Source organism: Rhinopithecus roxellana, chromosome 13 (assembly GCF_007565055.1).
Source record: "Rhinopithecus roxellana isolate Shanxi Qingling chromosome 13, ASM756505v1, whole genome shotgun sequence".
In the NCBI taxonomy this organism is placed as follows: Eukaryota; Metazoa; Chordata; class Mammalia; order Primates; family Cercopithecidae; genus Rhinopithecus; species Rhinopithecus roxellana.
Window position 1 is genome coordinate 21,569,751 of NC_044561.1, and position 19,693 is coordinate 21,589,443.

Consider the following 19,693-nt stretch of genomic DNA (forward strand, 5'->3'; position numbering starts at 1 on the left):
CACCGCACCCAGCCTTGGATTTCAATAAGTTTTATTTTCCTGTCCTCCATCCACTTTATCATGAAGAGAGGATAACAAAAGTCTGTCTTCCCTTCCCCAAAATTCTCTATTTTGGGAGTTATTCTTTGAAACATAAGTAGAAAATTTCCCCCAGGGCAGCCTGATGCACAAAGAAGGGTTTGGTCTCTGTCCTCATTGTACTGTACCTAGATTATCCATAACCCTCCCTGGGAATAACATTCTATGGGATGCAGGGTTTGCTTTCCCTCAGGATTCAGTAACATCAGTCACTCACTTCTTTCCTGGAGCAACTATGCTCCAACTCTTAAGGAAAAGAAAATGCTTATTTTTTTTTTATACCCACTGCCCTCAACTTCCATATATTATGAAATGATTTAAGTAATACCATTGTTTTTGTAACTGTGGTAAAATATACATAACATGAAATTTGCCACTGTAATCACTGTAATCATTTTTAAGTGCACAGTTCAGTGGCATTAAGCATATTCACGCTGTCATCCAACCATGACCACCACTCATCTCCAGTACTTTTTCCTCTTCTCAAATGGAAGCTTCATACCCATTAAACAACTCCGCTTGTCCCTTACCCCACCCCAGGAACCACCATTCTGCTTTCTGTCTCTATGTATTTGACTCCTTAAATAATACTATTTTGAGTGATAAAAGGAACTGAAGGGGCCGGGCGCGGTGGCTCATGCCTGTAATCCCAGCACTTTGGCAGGCTAAGGTGGGCGGATCACCTGAGGTCGGGAGTTTGAGAGACCAGCCCGACCAACATGGAGAAACCCCGTCTCTACTAAAAAACAAAAAACAAAAATAAGTTATCCGGGCATGGTGGCGCATGCCTGTAATCCCAGCTACTCAGGAGGCTGAGGCAGGACAATCGCTTGAACCCAGGAGGCGGAGGCTGCAGTGAGCCAAGATTGTGCCATTGCACTCCAGTCTGGGCAACAAGAGTGAAACTCCGTCTCAAAAAAAAAGGAACTGAAGGACAATAAGGGAGGGAGAAAGGAAGAGAAGATGGACAATAAGAGTCACCATTTGGTCTAGTGCTTTTGATTGTGCCAGGAATGTGATCAACACTTGATATACATTATCTCCTTTAGGGGCTGTTCCCATCTAAACACGCAGAGGGGTTAAGTGACTGCAGGAACTCACAGAGCTTAGAAGGCTTGGGACTGGGTGTGGTTGGCTCACGCCTGTAATCTCAGCACTTTGGGAGGCAGAAGGATCGCTTGAGCCTAGGAGCCTGTTGCCTGGGTAATATATTGAGACCCTGTCTCTACAAAAAAAATTTTAAACTAGCTAGGCATGGTGGCACACACCTGTAGTCCCAGCTACTTGGGAGGCTGAAGTGGGAGGATTACTTGAGCCCAGGAGTTTGAGGCTGAGTGAGCCATGATCATGCTACTGCACTCCAGCGTGGGCAACAAAGCAAGACCCTGTCTCAAAAAAGAGTTAGAACTGGGGTTGGAACCTGTGTTAGTATGATGACTAAACCCAAGTCTTAACCCTTACATGCTCCCCCTCCCCCAACCACTTTGAAAAGTCAAGCTTCCTTTGACTCTGTTCTCTGTCTTCTGGTGATGTTGGTTACCAGAGTCTGTATTTGTGCTTTGCAAAGAAGTTCCCAAGACACTGAGGGCTGGACGTGGGTTAGTGGGCTGACCATATGGTTCAATTTTCCATCCACCCCTCGTACCTTGGTTTCCCCGCTGCTTATCAGAAGAGCCAGGATTAAAAATCAGCTCTCCTCCCTCAACATAGTTTTCCACCTTCCCATGCTGTTGGACATGTTGCTTCTACATTTCACATTTGCCTAAATGTGCAAACAGAGAAAGGAGAGACGGCAAACATGAAGAGCCCTCGGTAATTTCACTGGCTTGAACCCCGCTAAAGCATTTAAAAGAATAGATGTCTGGGTCCACTGGGTTCCTCAAAACATCTAGTGGCAGAGTAACTTGATCTCTCTGCAACCAGAATAGATGCCACTACCAAGTGAACATTCCCAGAACACAGATCCTACAGTACCCGCTCTTTTGTCAGAAGCCTTCAGTGGCTCCCAGTTCTTTAGAGAATGAACACCAAACTCTTTAACTTGAGAGCCTCTTCCTTCCGTAGAACCTCCTTCCTTCTTTCAATGCTCCTTGAAGAACATCTTGCTCCCTTTTCTTCTGCCCTGTTCTGGAGATTCTTTTCCTACCTCATGCTGTTTCCTCGTACCTGTCTTACACAACTCCCCCTCTGTAAACCTGCCCAACTCCTCCAGTCCACGTGGACTCACTTTTCACTCACCACAATCACTCTCTATGTTCAGGGGAAGAAGAGGATTTGATTGTATGTAGTACATATAGACCATGAGGTCCTTCCAACTGAACCTTCTCTGAATGACTCAGAGATAAACTGAGGACATCGCCCACAAGCTCATGATCACATACATGACTTAGTGACTGCAGGGGCCTGCTACGAGGATGGCAGCCCAGCACTGCCTGCCACCAGCTCTCTTCTGGAGAACACATCTCCCCCTTGCTCCCCACCAATGGCAGGGCAGCCCCTGGGGCACAGTTGACTAGCCTAAGGATGAACCCCCCAGTCCAAGATGGGCCAATGAATCCCTTTTCTGGAATTTTTCAGACTCAAAACCCAGAGAGTTCAGGCCCAGGCATACTGGGGGGCTGTGTCTCCTACCAAATGGGGAGTGAGAGAATAAAGCAGATGCATGGATGGAGAAGACTTGAGGAGGGGGCCGCTGGCATCCAAGCCCTGGAGTCAGCTGCTGTGCAAGGGCAACAGTAGCCGTGTCATGGGTTCTGTGACACAGCCCAGAATCCTCAGAGCAAATTCCTCTTTCTGCTCAACAGAGCTCAGGCTGAGTTTCTATTATGTGGAACTAACACTTTTAACCAAGCCTGTGACTACTAAAAGGCATCTGATTTCTTTTCTTTTTTGGTGGGCTAGGGGTAGGGGGGGCGGGAAGAGGGAGAGAAACAGGGTCTCACTCTATATCCCAGGCTATAGTGCAGTGGCATGATCATGGCTCACTGCAGCCTCGAACTCCTGGGCTCAAGCGATCCTCTTGCCTCAGCCTCCCGAGGAGCTAGTACTGCAGGCGTGTGTCACCATGCCCAGCTTATTTATTTATTTACTTTTATTCTTTTGTGGACAGGAGGTCTCACTATGTTGCCCAAACTGGTCTTGAACTTCTGGCCTCAAGCAACTCTCCTGACTCAGCCTCTCAAAGTGTTCAGATTACAGGTGTGAGCCACCATGCCCAGTTGAGCATCTGATTTTTATCTAGAAAAACTGGCAAAGACAAAAGGAGGCAAAGAGAAGAAAGGGTCGTTTGTGTGTGTGTGTGTTTTTTTTTCTTTTTTTTTTTTTTACGGAGTCTCGCTCTGTCGCCCAGGCTGGAGTGCAGTGGCGTGATCTCGACTCACTGCAAGCTCTGCCTTGTGGGTTCATGCCATTCTCCTGCCTCAGCCTCCCGAGTAGCTGGGACTACAGACGCCTGCCACCACACCTGGCTAATTTTGGGTATTTTTAGTAGAGATGGGATTTCACTGTGCTAGCCAGGATAATCTCAATCTCCTGACCTTGTGATCCTCCCACCTCGGCCTCCCAAAGTGCTGGGATTACAGGTGTGAGCCACCGCGCCTGGCCAGAAGAAAGGGTCTTATTTCAGATCTGCAAAGAGAAGCAGAAGGGTCTTATTTCAGATCTTGGCTCTTCTGAGCTGTTCAATCTCCGGTTATGTAGAGAACTCTCTAGGACTCGATTTGCTCATGGTAAAATGGGAATCTGGATCGGATCTCAAATTAGCCTTAACAATTAAAGGAGACACCATAGGTAAAGCTCTTAGCACTCGGCGAGCACCCAACACCTGATGGCTGACTTCTACATGGTCATCCAACATTTCCCATAAGCCAGGCTCTGAGCTAAGTGCTCCATAAATATCTCGTAGACCCCTCACTACAATGACAAAAGCAGCATCAGCCCTGCTGCACAGAGGAGAATGCACCGAGAAATGAAATACCTTTTCTGAGGTCAGTCAGTCAAGGCTGGGTCTCTGTAATATGACATTCCCTTTCTTGTCCTTTTCTTAATTTCCCCACATTGTACTCTTAAGCCTTGGGGAGAGCTAAGGCCATGCCTGTTGATCATGTTGTTTTTCTTTTTCTCTCTTTTTTTTTTTTTTTTTTGAGAGAGAGAAGGTCTCTCTGTTGGCCAGGCTGGAGGGCAGTGGCACAATCTCAGCTCACTGCAGCCTTGACCTCTTGGGCTCAAGCAATCCTCCCACCTCAGCCTCCCAAGTAGCTGAAACCACAGGCATGCGCCACCATGACTGGCTAATTTTTGTGTTGTTTGTAGAGATGGTATTTTGCCATGTTGCCCAGGTTGGTCTCAAATCCCTGAGCTCATGCAATCGGCGCGCCTCAGCCTCCCACAGTGCTAGGATTACAGACATGAGCCACTATGCCTGGCCCATGCTGTTTTCCAAACCTCTCCCTAAGAATCTTCTCTAACATGGGTGGTGGTTATGGGGCATTTATTCTGCCTTGAGTTACAGAGTCAGGGCAAACCAGGCTTTGCTAGAAACACCAGCACCTCTCATGTTCCCTGCCATGAGACTCTCCACAGGTGAAGCTATTAAAGTCAACCTTCAAAATTCTTAGGAGCTCTATAAGATGCTTAATAAACACTGATTGAATTGGAGGGTTAAAATGCCCAGGACATAAACATAGACTCCTGTGATTTGGCGATGGTTTAAGACCCTTACATTGATTGATTGATTGATTGATTGATTGGAGACAGGGTCTTCCTCTGTCGCCCAGCCTAGAGTACAGTGGCACGATCACAGCACACTCCAACCTCCACCTCCAGCGATTCTCCTGCCTCAGCCTCCCAAGTAGATGGAACTACAGGTTCGTGCTACCACTCCCAGCTAATTTTGTTTTTTTAATGGAGATGGGATTTTGCCATATTGGCCAGGCTGGTCTCAAACTCCTTGCCTCAAGTGATCTGCCCGTCACAGCCTCCCAAAGTGCTGGGATTACAAGTGTGAGCCACCGTGCCTGGCCAACACCCTTACTTAATAGCAAACTAAATGTCAATTTTATTCTATTTTAACTTCTTAGGACTTAAACTGTCACAGGTAAGAGTCTGTCTTTCAATGCTGTAAGTAGAATCTCTCCAAACTAGAATATCAAAGAAAGATTTTAAATATGATACAGAAGCTCAAAATATTAGAAGAACAAGGAACCCAGAACAGCCTCTTCACATTAAGTACAAGAGAGAGGCTCAGAAAGCTGGAGAGATGTGTCCATGCCTGGTCTGAGGCAGGGCCTGGCCTGGCGCCCTGGCCTGCTGCTCCCCCGTGGGGGCTTACCCTCATCCCAACTCTGCCTCCCTAGCTGATCCTGTCTGTACCTCCTCCCACAGAATGGAAAAGAAGAGAAGGAGGGGATCATAAATCATATTTCTCTCATGAGTTTAGAGCATTCTTTTCTGAGAAGTTCAAAAGCACTCAGTAATAAACCGAGGTGACAAGTTTATGTCTTTTGCTTTTAAAATGAAATTTTATTTGAACTCTTGGAGAGGCATTTACATGTTTTAATTTAGGACATTGCTCTCTTATTTCAAGGTTTCGCCCTGTGGCATTGTCTGTGAGTGGCTGGGTGGGTGAAGAGGGTGGGTGCTGGGGAAGGGGTTAGCCTGTGTCTAGGCCACCCCTCTTCCCCCACAGGCTTTTCTGAATGCCTGGCCCGCCTGCAGCGGACAGAGTCCTCTCTTCGTGGGTTTTCAACAAGTTTCAACATCCACAGGAAGGAGCCCCCACCCTCAAGCTAGCTTGGCTGTTTTCCTCCTATGCCTTTTCTGCCTCTGTCCACTGCCCGCTTTTTCAGAGCCAAGAAATGGATGGAAAATCATGAATTCTGCAGGGACTAAGCTGCGGGAATCACTTTGCCTTCCTTCAAAGGAATTTTTTTTTTTTGCTACCAGATCCTGGGGGCCCAGAAAACAAGAAAACGCAGTTGTCAAAGTTAATGAAATTGAGACTGAGAACAACCACACTTTAAGAAGATAATGAGAGAAAGAGAGAGGGGCGGCAGGAGAGCAAGAGAGGAAGAGACTGAGATCTTGACTCATTGCACCTCCCACACCGGCCCAGGCTTTAAACAAATGTAAAACTGTCTTTCTTTGGCCCAAGCTTTTGTGCTAATGATTTTATTCAGGTGTAAACTCAAAGCCAAACTGCAATGACTAACCATGTGCAAATGCTGCCCGCCATCAGCCTTTCCAGAGAAACGTGGGGGCTGCTGCTTGCAAGCAGGTAGAACCACATGCTCAACTTCTGGGCCCCTGCATCCAATAAATATTTGGAGAATGAATCAACTTAAGAAGCACTTAATGATTCAATATATGCCTAGGGTTTTTTATTCCCCCTGGCATCACGGGCCAGCAGGCCAAATCATACAAAACTCTCCAAGTAAAACCACTACATGGTTGTTCCAGGCAGAGGAGGAAATAGCTGGGTTCTCCGAGTGACTTCAGCAAGTTCCCCCACCACTAAACCATGGGAGAACTACAGGATGACCCTGTGATCCCTGTTCCAACCCATTTATAGATGCGAGAGACACAAAGATGGAGCCCCACCAGACTGGGGCAAAGCAAATGAAGCCAAGGAGCTGATTCCTGCATAACAGCAGTTAAAGTACAGGAGAAAATGTTATAATAGGAGTGTAAGGCCTACAAGGAAAGCACTGTTCCTACCCTGTAGATGTAGCTGGCATTTCTCCTAGGAAAACACTAAAATATCCTCAAGGGAGTCATTGCTCTCCTACCGCCACTAAGCAGCTCTGGCCAATTATTCAAACGATGAAGTATCAGGGCCTGAGCCACCTAAAACACCTCGATTCAACTTTGTGAACCGTAAAGCAAACAGCTAATAATTCCTGTGGGGTTCTTTTTTCCAATGAAAGGGCAAGAAAACTTGACAAGTGACTTGAAGTTATTCAGAAGACAACAGGGATGCAAAAACCACAAATAGATTAGACCTGTACCTGGGGCCAAAGGTCTTTCAAGAGACAATGGCAGGGACTACTTTAAGTCTGGAAAGTCTCCCCTCTCTAGCACCCTGCTTCAAAACTACCCCTTCTCTCTCCTGGATTTCTCAAAGACAGCCTCAAGAGGTTAGGAACTAGGACAGTTTTTTGCCCCAGCTCTCTCCCCATGGATCCTAGAATGGCAACTTTTGAGAATATAATAGATATCCAGTCAGTACCACTATCCTTAGGAGAGACCACCTTTCTCCCAACCAAACTTCAAATCACCTTCTCTGAACCTTTCTTTTTAACAAAATGATGCAGTTTAAACAAAATCCAGTTTAAAACAGGTTGTTACCTGTCATATTTTAAGATTGTTGATGAGTGGCTTTCCAAAGTAAATTTATTTCTATCTTACACTGCAGTCAAAGTAATGCTGACCCTCTTGGCTAAAAAGTCTTTTTTAGTACTTCTAAATGGAGTGATGGTGGCCAATGGCAGCAAACATTTATTGAGGGCTTACTTTTGTGTGAGGCGTTTGCATCTCATCTCACCTCCTAACCACCTATGAGGTAAGTTCTAATACAGGACCATAATTGCTGTCTGCCATTCTGAAACCAAAAAAAGCTCTAAAACCCAAAGATTTTCCCATAACTTACTTGGCAGCAAACTTAATGGACCTGAAACTCCTCTGGAGGCAAAGCTGCCGTGAACTAACATTAGGTTATTTAGATTTTAGCTATCCCACTTAGTGTGAAGATCCCTATGGTTTGCTATACAAATGTGAATGTGTTTGGTTACTGAGTGCTTCCCTAGGTCTCTTGGAGGTTACTTAATATAAAATCTATACCCCTTAATGCCTTTCTAAATGCCTCAAATCTCAGAATTCTGAAACATCTTGCCCCAAGGGTATAAGATAAAGTATTGTGAATCTCTATTACTAGCCCATTTCACAGATAAGAAACTAAGTAAGACTCCTTGAGGGAAGCAACTTGCCCAAGGCCACATGGTGGACAAGAGGCTAGAGCCCACTCTGAGACTGGCAGTCTCTCTGAGTCTGGGCTTGTAAACACTGGTGGACCACTATAAGGCATGTCTGAGTCCCCACCTTAGACAACTTCAGCTGGGAAGGAGCACTGTGCCAGCATGGCTCTTCTCCATAATCAACTATTTGAGGAATGCTGAAATGGAAGAGCAGAAAACACCAACCAGAAACACTTACCTTGCCTAGGACAGTGAGGCATGGTTTCGGGTCCAATTCTGGCTGTTCCAGCTTCACCACTCCTACCCAGCCATATTCATACAAGTCCTCTTCGTCATTGTTATTACATAAGCCCAGTGGGTGCATCTAGGAAATAAAATGGAAAGAAAACTTCAGCAGACAAGCTACACGTTTGCTTGACTCATACTGTGTATTTCTCAGATACTATAGCCAAAAGTAATGTCAAAACTTAAAAGTTTAAGAGTGGGGACTGTTTTTCAAGCCAAGCGAAATTTTATTTCAGCACAATGAGCTGAGCACTGGGGAGAACACAATAGAGCCATTATAAATGTATGTTATGCATGCTTCTTTACTGCCTTTTAAGTGATGGTGATCCAAGGTGGAAACTGCCCGATAGGATCTAGGGAAAGAAAACAGCACAATTCCCACATAAATGCCAATCTAAATTGCTGTGAAATACCATAAATTTAACACTAAGTAGCAATTACAGACAAGACTAGCTAGGTTAGTATCCAAGATCATTTGGCTTCTAGACTTCAACAACATGTCTACTTCAACTTACGTAAGAGGATCTGGAAACACATCCCGGACTCTATGCAGAGACCACAGAAATCATCAATGTAATTAACAGGCTGTTTAAAGGCTACCCGTGGTTACTGGGAAACAGATAAAATTCTTTGAGGTCTTTTCAAAATTTGCAAAGCACAAAATCAAAGATGGGTAGATAAGCAGTGTCAAATTTCTGTGTGTGAAAGTGCAGTCAAACCAGAACAACCCTAAGGTTTGTGCTCACAATTCTATCTTTGAGTGGTACCAGGCCCTAGAATCCCTAATAACAATCTGAGAAGAGGAAATCCTCAGGGATGAACATAACTTATCAAGAAGTTGATAAGCCTAGCACTGTGTGTGCTAAGCTCTTAAATAAGTGGAAGAAATGCGTCTTTAGATTCATGACAAGTTAGAAACACAAGAGACCTAAGAACACACTGTAGACAGAATATAGTCCCCAAGATATCTATGTCCTAATCTCCAGAACCTGTGCATAAGTTACCTTACACAGCAAGAGACTTTGCAGATGTGATTGAGTTTGAGATGGACAGATTCCCTGAATTATCTGGGTTGGTCCAGTGCAATCACAAAGGTGATTCCCACATAAGGGAAGCAGGGAAGCATGAGAAAGACAGAGAACAGATGTGATGACAGAAGCAGAGGCTGATGTACTCTGAAGATGGAAGAGGGGGCCATTAATCAAGAAATGAGGATGGCCTCTAGAAGCTGACAAAAATGAAAAATGGATTCTCCCCTCAAGCTTCCAGAAAGAATGCAGCCCCGAAGACCCGTCTGGAACTTCTGACCTCCAGAACTGTAAGAGAAAATATTTGTGTTGCTTTAAACCACTAAGTTTGTAGAAACTTGTTACAGCAGCAAATAGGAAACTAATACGCCCACCTTATCCCCTGGTTGTTTTACAGATAAGAACAGAAATCCAAGATAAGTGGCTTTTCCAACACACAGCCAGTATGTAGCACACCCGGAGGTCACCAGGCCCTTGGATTCACAATCCAGTGCCTTCCCACTCCACTTGCTTACTTTATCCTCCTTTCCTCTGAGAGCTGACCATCTGACAGGGGAAGACTAAGAGATAAAATCCTTAGAAAAAAAAGTTTCCAGCTCTAACTCCTGTGGTATTCAAGTGTAACATGAGTTTGGTGCAGGCAGCAAGAGTTGCTAGAATGTCTGGGGAGGCTTTGTGCAGCTGCTGAGCCTCGAGAGAGCTTCGAAGGAAGAGTTAGACTGACCAGGGCAAAATGAGAGAGGGAAGTCAGTTCCAAGCCTGGGGAGGAGGTGCTAAGAGATGATATAGTGGAGGGAAAAGAATGCATCCAGTCTGATGAGTAGGAAGGGTCACTGTCTACACTGAGAAGGAGAGAAGGGCTCAAAAACCAGGATGGAGTCTGGACACCAAGACAGTATTACAGGTTCTTAGGCAGAAGATGGTGTACTGAAAGAAGTTATTTTAGGCAGGCAGGTAACCTCTTCAGCAGTGGTATTATTGGGACTCCAGAGACAGCAACAAGTGGAGGGCAAAGGGTGCAGGCCAAAAATGAGAGATCCTTGACAATTCAATGAAACAACAGGAAAGGGGTTGCACAAGTTCATAAGGCAGGTGAGAGGTCACCACTGCTGAGCACAGGGCGGCCAGCAGTTGTCTTTATAGTGGATGAGAGATACCCCACCCTTTGGGAATTCCAAGATATGAGATAGAGGGCCCTGGGACATCCAACTTTGCAGGAGCTTTCAGGCTTATGGAATTTGCCTGAAGGGCCATTGGAGGTTCTGTGGTGCCACGGGTGGTGCAACCTTTCCTCCAGGATGCCCCTGCAGGATTCAGCCCACTCTAGAATGTTCTACAGTTATTAAACAATGAGTAGTCTGAAATGCTGAGACCTCCGACTAGAAAAAGGATGAGCAAGAGGAATGAGCCAATTATGTCAACAGCTCAGGCACCTCTGACCTCCGGGAAAGGGCTCAAGACCCGGCTCACTCCAGTACAGCTCAGCCAGCTTCCTGAAGTCCCAGGTCAAATCATGGTAACGGCAACCAGTATTCCACGGTATTTTTAACCTGGCCACGCAACTTGGAGGTTTCCAGGCTGCTTTTGGTTACTTATATATTTATGGGGTTTGACCAATGATAAAGAGTTGCTTTGGAGGAGCAGAGGCATCACTCAGGTCTAAGACCTTGTATCTATATCAAAACTTTACTAAAGAAAGAAGCCAGGCACAAAACACCACATACTGTATGATTCCATTACATGTCCAGAAGAGGCAAATCCATTAAGACAGAAAGCAGACTAGTGGTTGCCAAGGGCAGCAGGGAGGGGCAAATGAGGAGTGACTGCTCAACGGGTACAGGGCTTCCTTTTGGGTGATGAAAACGTTCTGGAACTAGATGGTGGTGAAGATTGCACAACACTGTGAACATATTAAATGCCACTGAATTTCATGCTTTAAAATGATTACAATGGTGAATTTTATATGAATTTCACAATTAAAAGTTTTAAAAAAATAATAAAAGGCAACTATCCTAAGAGCTTACTCAGGAATGACTTATGCCCTGCCTAGCACTGTCCTCAGTTAACACGGGGATCCCACAGTGAAGGACAATGTGCTTTCTACCCTTCCAGAGCCTAAGTGAATTTCAGCAGCCCTTCAGGAAACTGTGTCCTGCAGAATACTACCTACCACAAGACAAAAAACAGGTTCTTGCACAAATAAATAACACTGAGAAGCTCTTCATAGGGACTCAGGATCTACATGTGTGAATTAAAGCTCTGCAGTGGCCAATGGTTTAATAGGGCTTTTAACCTTTGCTAAAACCACCATTTCCTACCCTTTGTTTATAAACTTGTTTTGCATTTAATCTGATCACGTGATTTCATGGGACACACTTTGAGAGATGCTAAGTTAGGGAGAACACATACACACACATGACAATAAACCTACAGTAAATATGACATGAGGCAAAGCTAAATGTCTGCAAATGCTGAACACCCATGACGCAAAGACTTAAGGCCACGGTAGAAAGAAATGGAGGGACAGTCGAGGACAGCTGGAGAAAAGACGAGGCTTGGGAAAGTGGCAGATGTGGAGGATGGGGAGAAGACAAGGAATGGGAACCCAGAGGCAGCTGAAGCCAAAGCCCAGGCCTGACCCACTGCAGCCAGTGAGGTGGAAGTGGGCCTGACCAGGCCGGAGGCTTACTCTCTCGAAGAAGCAGAACACACGGCCTCAGGAAAAGCATGTGGAGAGCGTGTCCAGACATGCAGAAATCTGAACTATGTAAGCCTCAAACACACCCAGGGGTCCCTTAGGGCTGTCAGGCCAGTGCCCTGGGCTGCACTTCACTGCCAGGCTCTCTCCTCTCCTAAGCAGTCTTTCCTTCCCACTTTCCTCCAAACTCCTCTATCAAATCTTCCCAACACTGGGGTGGGTGACTTAGCAGCACAACACGTCAGCCCTGTCAAGGGCACTGACTTGTGAACAGGAATGAAAGCCTTTAAAACTAAAAGGATTTTTCTAAAGCGCCAGTGGGAGGGATGCTTTACCCTCTTGTGGAGGGTAAAGAAGCCACTAAGATCACATCTCAGAGGATAAAAAACCTACCTAACCATCCATTCCACTTTCCCACTTCCACCCTAAGTTCCTTCTCTCCTGAGATCCTTATTCCAGTTTACATCTCCAGTACAAGTCTGTTAATTCAATCTAACAGGCTCCTTTGACTCACCTATTGAATACCATATTATATGATTCAGGTCTCTGTTAGCTGGCCCCGATGACAGTATTAACCACCCTAGGCCTCCAGCCATTTCCACCCTGAGGTTCTCTTTTCCCAAGGGCTCCAAGTTATGAGCTCTGGAGATGTTTTTATAGAGAAGCAGAAGTAGTCATTATGTGAAAATATTCCTTACTGAACTGACCTGTCCCAAGGATGGAGTATTCTAGGCAAAGGCATAAAATGCAAATGAACATACCATTTTGTTTGCATTTTACGGGGAAAGTGAAAGAGAGGCCTTTCCCATTAATTGGACATCTACTATGTTAACACCTTTTTTTTTTAAGGCAGGGTCTCATTCTGTTCCCCACATGGGAGTGCAGTGGCACGATTACAGCTTACTGCAGCCTCGACCTCCTAGGCTCAAGCAATCCTGCCACCTCATTTATTGACTTTTTCGTGTGTGTGTAGAGACAGGTTTCACTATGTTGCCCAGGCTGGTATTGAACTCCTAGGCTCAAGCAATCCTTCCGCCTCGGCCTCCCAAAGTGCTGGAATTACAGGTGTGAGCTGCTGCGCCTGACCGGTTTACACATTTTAATCTCATATTTAATCCAATAGGGAACTCCTGCTAATTGTTGGAATAGCAGATGATATACTGACTAAACTATGTAAATAAGTTGCAAACTAGAACTGCAAATCAGCAACCAATGCAGAATTTAACAGAGTCCATGAAAGTCCTATTAGTCAACAACTGGATTCTACTCAAAGCCAATGGCAAACAATCTAGTTAAGGATTAAAGAAGAAACACGCATGGGAGCTTCCACAGAGAATGATCAAAGGATTAAGAGAGACCTTTGGAAAAAGTGAGAGTCCTCTCAGTTGGAAAACAACTTTTTTTTTTTTAGACGGAGTCTCCGTTGCCCAGGCTGGAGCACAGTGGTGAGATCTCGGCTCACTGCAACCTCTGCCTCCCGGGTTCAAGTAATTCTCTTGCCTCAGCCTCCTGAGTAGCTGGGATTACAGCCGCCCACCACCACACTTGGCTAATTTTTGTATTTTTAGTACAGCAGGGTTTCACCTTGTTGGCCAGGCTGGTCTCAAATTCCTGACCTCAGGTGATCCACCTGCCTTGGACTCCCAAAGTGCTGGGATTACAGGCATGAGCCATCGCACCCGGCTGAACTCAAACCTAAGTAAAGGATGCCATATGCACAGTCTTATACAATTTTGCTGAGAATATCCCCACACTGCCCACACGAGATTCAATCTTTGTTTATTCTCAAAAATCAGTCCAAGGCTGTGATTATAATTTAAATATAAACCATTACTTTCATTTTTATTTTTCAAGATATAGCCCCAATGAAATGTTTATTTCTACTTTCTCCTAAGAAATACTAGGCCCTAAACCAGGCATAGTGACACACACCTATAATCCCAGCTACTGAGAAGCTGAGGTGGGAGGATGGTTTGAACCCAGGCACTTGAGACCAGCCTGGCCAACATAGCAAGACTGCGTCTCAATTTTTTTAAAAGATAAAAAAGAATTATTAGCCTCTAATTTTAAAAGATCCCAAGGTCCTAATCTGGATAACAATCATCTGTAGAGAATAAGAACCTTTTCCACAAGAAATTCCTATCCTCTTCCAAAGTTTCAGCTAGACACTGCTTCCACACCATCCCTGCAATCATCAGGTAAAAACCAGGCGTGTTATTCACACATGCTAACACCAGCCAGCGACATATAGGCACTGACAACATACAAGATCTGTGTGGTTCTGAATGCCTAATCATTCAACATTCTTCGTAGGATACTTCAGCGTATGGTGTTCAATCATATTAACTTTGAACTTAATGTAGCATATAAGCATTTAAAAGTTACAGGCATTTCTGAGTTTACTTTCTTAAAATATTTGGATGCATAGGGCTTTCCTAGTCAGATGCTTGACATTTATGTTTTCGCCTTATTATTTTTAAGAAAGTTAAAAACAGCTGAGTTGTAAGAACGCAAGGACATCAGAATGAACTACTAATGAAAACATAAGAAAAAAATCAAATAGACATGGAAACCTTAGACTGGAACCAAGACTCCATCAAACAGAGAATACTAAGGGGAAGGATGGCCTGAAATGAGAAGACAAGCAAAACTTCTGGGGCAGATTCACAGAAGAACTTGATGCAAATAATAAGCTACAATGAAAGTGCAAGGGTATAACAGAAAATATGCCCTGGGTTATAACTTTGTTTTACTTTTGCTCTTTGTGCAATAACTTTGGGATACTCAACATCTTGCTTAAGTCAACTGAAGGAAAATGCCTACCCACTCCTTTATCATGAGTTTGACATTATTATGAAACTGTCGCTCTTACCCTCTCACTCCTTATTTTGTTCCAATGGATATTTTGGGAAGGAAGGAATGAGATTTGAGATCATGCAATCTTGTGTTGAAATCTCACTTCTGCCTTTTATGATGCACATCACCTAGACAGATGAGTTGATTTCTATAAACCTTGATTTTTAAAATTATTTGTATAAATTGAAGTGTGATTTTTACACGGCTATATTGTGTAGTGGGTGAAATCTGGGCTTTTAGTGTATCCATCACCTGAATAATGTAAATGGTACCCATTAAGTAATTTCCCATAATCCATTCCCCTTCCTCCCCTCCACCCACCCTTCTGAGTCTCTAATGCTTGTAACTTCCACACTCTATGCCCCTATCTGTTTTCCATATGGATTTTCTTATCTGTAAAATGGAGACTGTAGCATCTGTCTTAACTGATAAGGACAAATACAGACATCCTTAAGGATTAAATGAGATAAAATACATCAACATAGTAACACCAGTAGACATTTCATCAATGGGAAAGCTTTCTCCTTCAACTTCTCTAGACCTGTCATGTTCATTTGCATTTTATGCCTTTACCTAGAATACTTTGCCCTTCAAGACCAACTTAAATGTCACCCCTTCCATGGAGCTTTCTTGAATCAACTAATACTTCTTGAGTCTCAAATGCTTTGTATGGTGCTTACTGGTTCCTATAGCCTCCCCTCTAAGATGGGCACCTGCTTCTAGAAAGACAGTCTTATTCAGAAGTCCCCTTTCACCCTACCCAGAGCTTTGTACCCAACAGGTGCTCAATAAATGCCTACTGGCTGAACAAATGACCTCTGGCCTGGAGGCAGGCCTGCTACCATGTCTCTTGCTGTCTTTGGTGAGCCACTTGGGTCTCTGCTCTGCTAAGTGAGGTACCAGGGCAAATAGGTCAGGATTTAATCAACTTGCTGCATGAACTTTGAAAGACCTAGCTCTTACAGTTATTGATTATTGAGTCATCAAAGACATTTCCAGGACAAAAAAGATTTACTGGCAATGGTATAGGAGCAAAGGCTGCTCCTCCTTGGCCTTGCTGTGGGGCCACAGCAGCCCAAGCACGCTGGGGTGGCTACTGCTTACTATACACAGAGACCACGACACTGGGGCCCTTCACCGTGACAGCACCTTGAAAGGGCAGTAGAAGGGGAGGGAGGATGGAAGATATCCTCCCCAAAAAAGCAAGTCTCAAATTTTCCCACCCATGTCCAACCTCAGGAGTTGCTGTCAGCAACAACAAAACAAGGAAATAAAACTAAGGAAAAGGCAGGCATGGGATCCAAGCACAGGGACTCCCACAGATTAGAGAAATAAAGAAATCCCAGGACAATGGCTTTGCAACCAGCCTGTTAAAGGTACAGGTCCAGATGGGGCCAGAAGGATGAGGCTACAGGACAGCCAAACAAACAAGCAACAACAAAAACATAACTCATTACCCAGTGGGTTAGATGGTACTGAGGAGAGTTTTATAGTTCTGAACAAGAGGATGACAAGTGACAGTTACAGCAAACTAAAGTAATGGAGGGCCAGGGTGAGGGGAGCAATGATTAACTCCAGAAAAAAACAAAAAGTTACACCAGGATCGGAACCCATAATCAGGGTATGACCTATGTGATATAACTACATTGGAAGAATGCAGAAATGAGAAGAGGGGAGTGAAAAGCAAAATCTTTTTCTACAGGAGGAGGTCAACACATTATTCTGCAATTGACTATAAGAGTTACAGAAATTTAGAAACAATCACAAAGATGAAGAGCAAAGAAACCACTAAAGAATTGAAAATAGTTGCCTCTGGGAATAGCAATCAGGGGTCGTGAAGGTGAATCAAGAAAATGCTCTCTTTTATTATAAACTGTGATGTACGTTTTGTCTTTTTATAAACAGACACGTGAATGATTTTGATCAAAAATTTTATGTAATGCTGGAAATAATAACTCCCTTTCTCCAAGTGTTCCAGCAGATTCTATGGGTCCTCCTCACTGGAAAAGGCAGGGAAGGATTTCATCAGGCCCAAGAGAGACCCCACAGGATCCCTGCACTGAGGAGCGGAATCTGAAGGGAGACTTTGAGATGGCTGTTCTGGGAGCCACCCAGGACGTGGGCTGGTGATGACTCACGGAGACACGGTAAGAGAAAGAACCGGTAGCTTTCACCACCCTTCGCAACCAAAAATAGCTCCCAGGTGGCATCAGAGTGTGACATAGATTTGGGTGTTACAGAGACGGCAGACACAATAACCAGGGTGATTGTTCTGAGAAGCTCCAGTTTTCTCCCAGACACAGATATAACCTCTAGAAGAGGCACTGAACATTCCACTTGCATTTCTGAATAGAGTTACTACGGCAAAATTCTACCAACAAGCAATGCATATACCTGCCCATCTCTGCTACCAGGTATCAAACAACTGGTTTTATGTTTAAATATGAAGATGAACTTTCTTCAATTTCCTCAGAGCCCAGTGAGACTGACTATCATGGTTTCATGTGGCTTCATGTTTTGTTAATGGACAAAGAAGGTAGGGGAACTTCGAAGCCAAAAGACGATGTCAGACAAGGTTAAATATCTGGAGAAAAAGAACTATGTTCCCTTGAGTATGGTACATCAAGCCAAACTTTGAAACCAAGACCAGCTCTTTAAGAAGCTTTCAGTACAAAATCCTTGCGATATACTGGTGCACCTTCCACCTGTCTGAAAGGGCAAAATTGAAACTAGGGCTAGTGGTGCTTTTATCCAAGGTTACAAATCTCTACACTAGGCTGAGAGTTTAAAATAACTTCAAAAGAGCCGCCTGCTTCTAAGTGGGTTACTGTTACACAGGAGCCAAATACTAAACTAACAGGAGGACGAGACATTTCACTCTGTAATATTATCTCATCAAAAAATTCCTGGGGATTTAAAAGGGAAACTTCCTTCCTTTTGTTCTTTTGCCACTATCGGCCAGGGTAGGGTGTCGCTGTGGTACAAAGTTTCACATCAGTCCCAGACCTTTTCTTATAAGGTGTGGTGGCTAGAACCAAGACTTATAATTTACGTGAAGGAATGGAAAAAGGACAGCCCCACCCATTTTTCTCTTGAATCATAAGGATTTTTTTCCCTCTTCTATTGTACAAAGAAACGGACAATTCTTTTGCTCTTTGAACAAACAGCCTAACCCTTTTTCTGGATCTAGAATCAAACAGAACCTGAATAGTTAGTCTCCCTGTTGTCATAGCAATGAGGGTAACTGTGATGGGTCAGAAACTACCCCAGACACCAAAAAGCTGCTGGCTGTTGCTGCTGTTTCACAGAGAATTCCAGCTGGGAACTGCCTGAGGACTGTGGAGTTCTCTCGGCTGAGGACTCTGGCTTTCAGAACACTCAGCTGGAGTCTCTCCCAGTGGGTATCACTTTTTTTGAGAAAACCCAAAAAGAGCCTCTATACTTATTTGGTTCCTCTGTACCAAATGAACAACTGAGAAGTGACCTGTCAGAAACTTGGGGAAGCAGCAAGCATTTCAAATCCAACTTTTCCCTTGAGTATCTCCCATGCCCTAGACTTTCATTTTGTCAGAGAATTATGTTGAAACTTACATATGGCTCCATGTGTATCTCGTATCGGACTTTACAAACCCTCACTTAGAATGGCTGTTGCTAGTTTCAAATAGATAAGATGCTTTGTAAGTTAAAAAAAATTTTTTAAGTGTGCAGTAGACTATAGAAACCTTAAGCTAAATTAATTCTAAATTCATTCTTGAAGTGACTCAAAGAGACTCATGTGCCTACCAGATGACAAGTATTGTTCTCTACATAGAAATTCACTGACACAGTTTTACTTCAAATTGCAAGGCAACTTATAAAGGACACTTGATCATTCTTCTTATTAAAAGGATTAGGTGCTTAAACACATCAAAGAGTTACTAAATTAAGATGAAATACAATACTATAAAACAACAAATCATTCAAACTACATGATGCTGAACTGAAACTAGAAAAATAAGTGAAAAACATTCCAAAGCTATATTAATTTATTTTTTATTGAGACAGGGTCTCACTTTGTCACCCAGGCTGGCGTGTAGAGGCGCAATCTCTCAGTCCCCGAAGTAGTTGGGATTACAGGCATGCACCACCATGCCCAGCTAATTTTTATATTTTTAGTAGAGACAGGGTCTCACTATGTTGTCCAGGCTGGTCTCAAACTCCTGGATCCAACTCAAGTAACCCACCCACCTCTGCCTCCCAAAGTGCTGGGATTACAGGTATAAGCCACTGCACCCAGCCTATTTATTTTCTGAGACAGGGTATTGCTCTGTTGCCCATGCTGGAGTGCAGTGGCATGATCTTCACTCACTGCAACCTCTGCCTCATTTATATTTTTATAAATGATGAAGCAACATGAGCTAAGTCAATTCCTTTAGGACAATTAGTGAACTAGATAGTGACAAAGGGGGGCAGAAAGTACAAACGTAATTTTTAAACTTATCCATATGAGCAGGTACAGAACAAAGATACACTGCAAGGAAAGAAATGATTGAGAGTTAAGGGACACATGCAACTAATTTATAGTAAGAAAACAGACTCATCATCCACCTTATTGGTGATGAATACAACAGCAAAATCAGTCAAGTAAACCAGCTACTAAACCCCACTTGGGCAAACACATTCTGGCCATGCTGCAAATTGGCTCCATTTGGGGGGAAGCGGTCTGGCAATGAGACAATGCCCAAACTCTGTATGTTCTTCCCCCAACAATTTCATTTTTCAAACAAACCCTGAGGAAA

At 44.0% G+C, this 19,693-nt stretch overlaps 1 protein-coding gene across 1 annotated transcript in view; it reads right to left on the reverse strand.

Moving 5' to 3' along the window:
• ZNRF3 (zinc and ring finger 3) overlaps positions 1–19,693 on the reverse strand; it is a 177,994-nt gene that overhangs the window by 63,695 nt on the left and 94,606 nt on the right. The window contains exon 2 of the mRNA XM_030915365.1: positions 8,287–8,412. Within this exon, the coding sequence (XP_030771225.1) occupies positions 8,287–8,412 (126 nt within the window). The remainder of the gene's footprint in view (positions 1–8,286; positions 8,413–19,693) is intronic.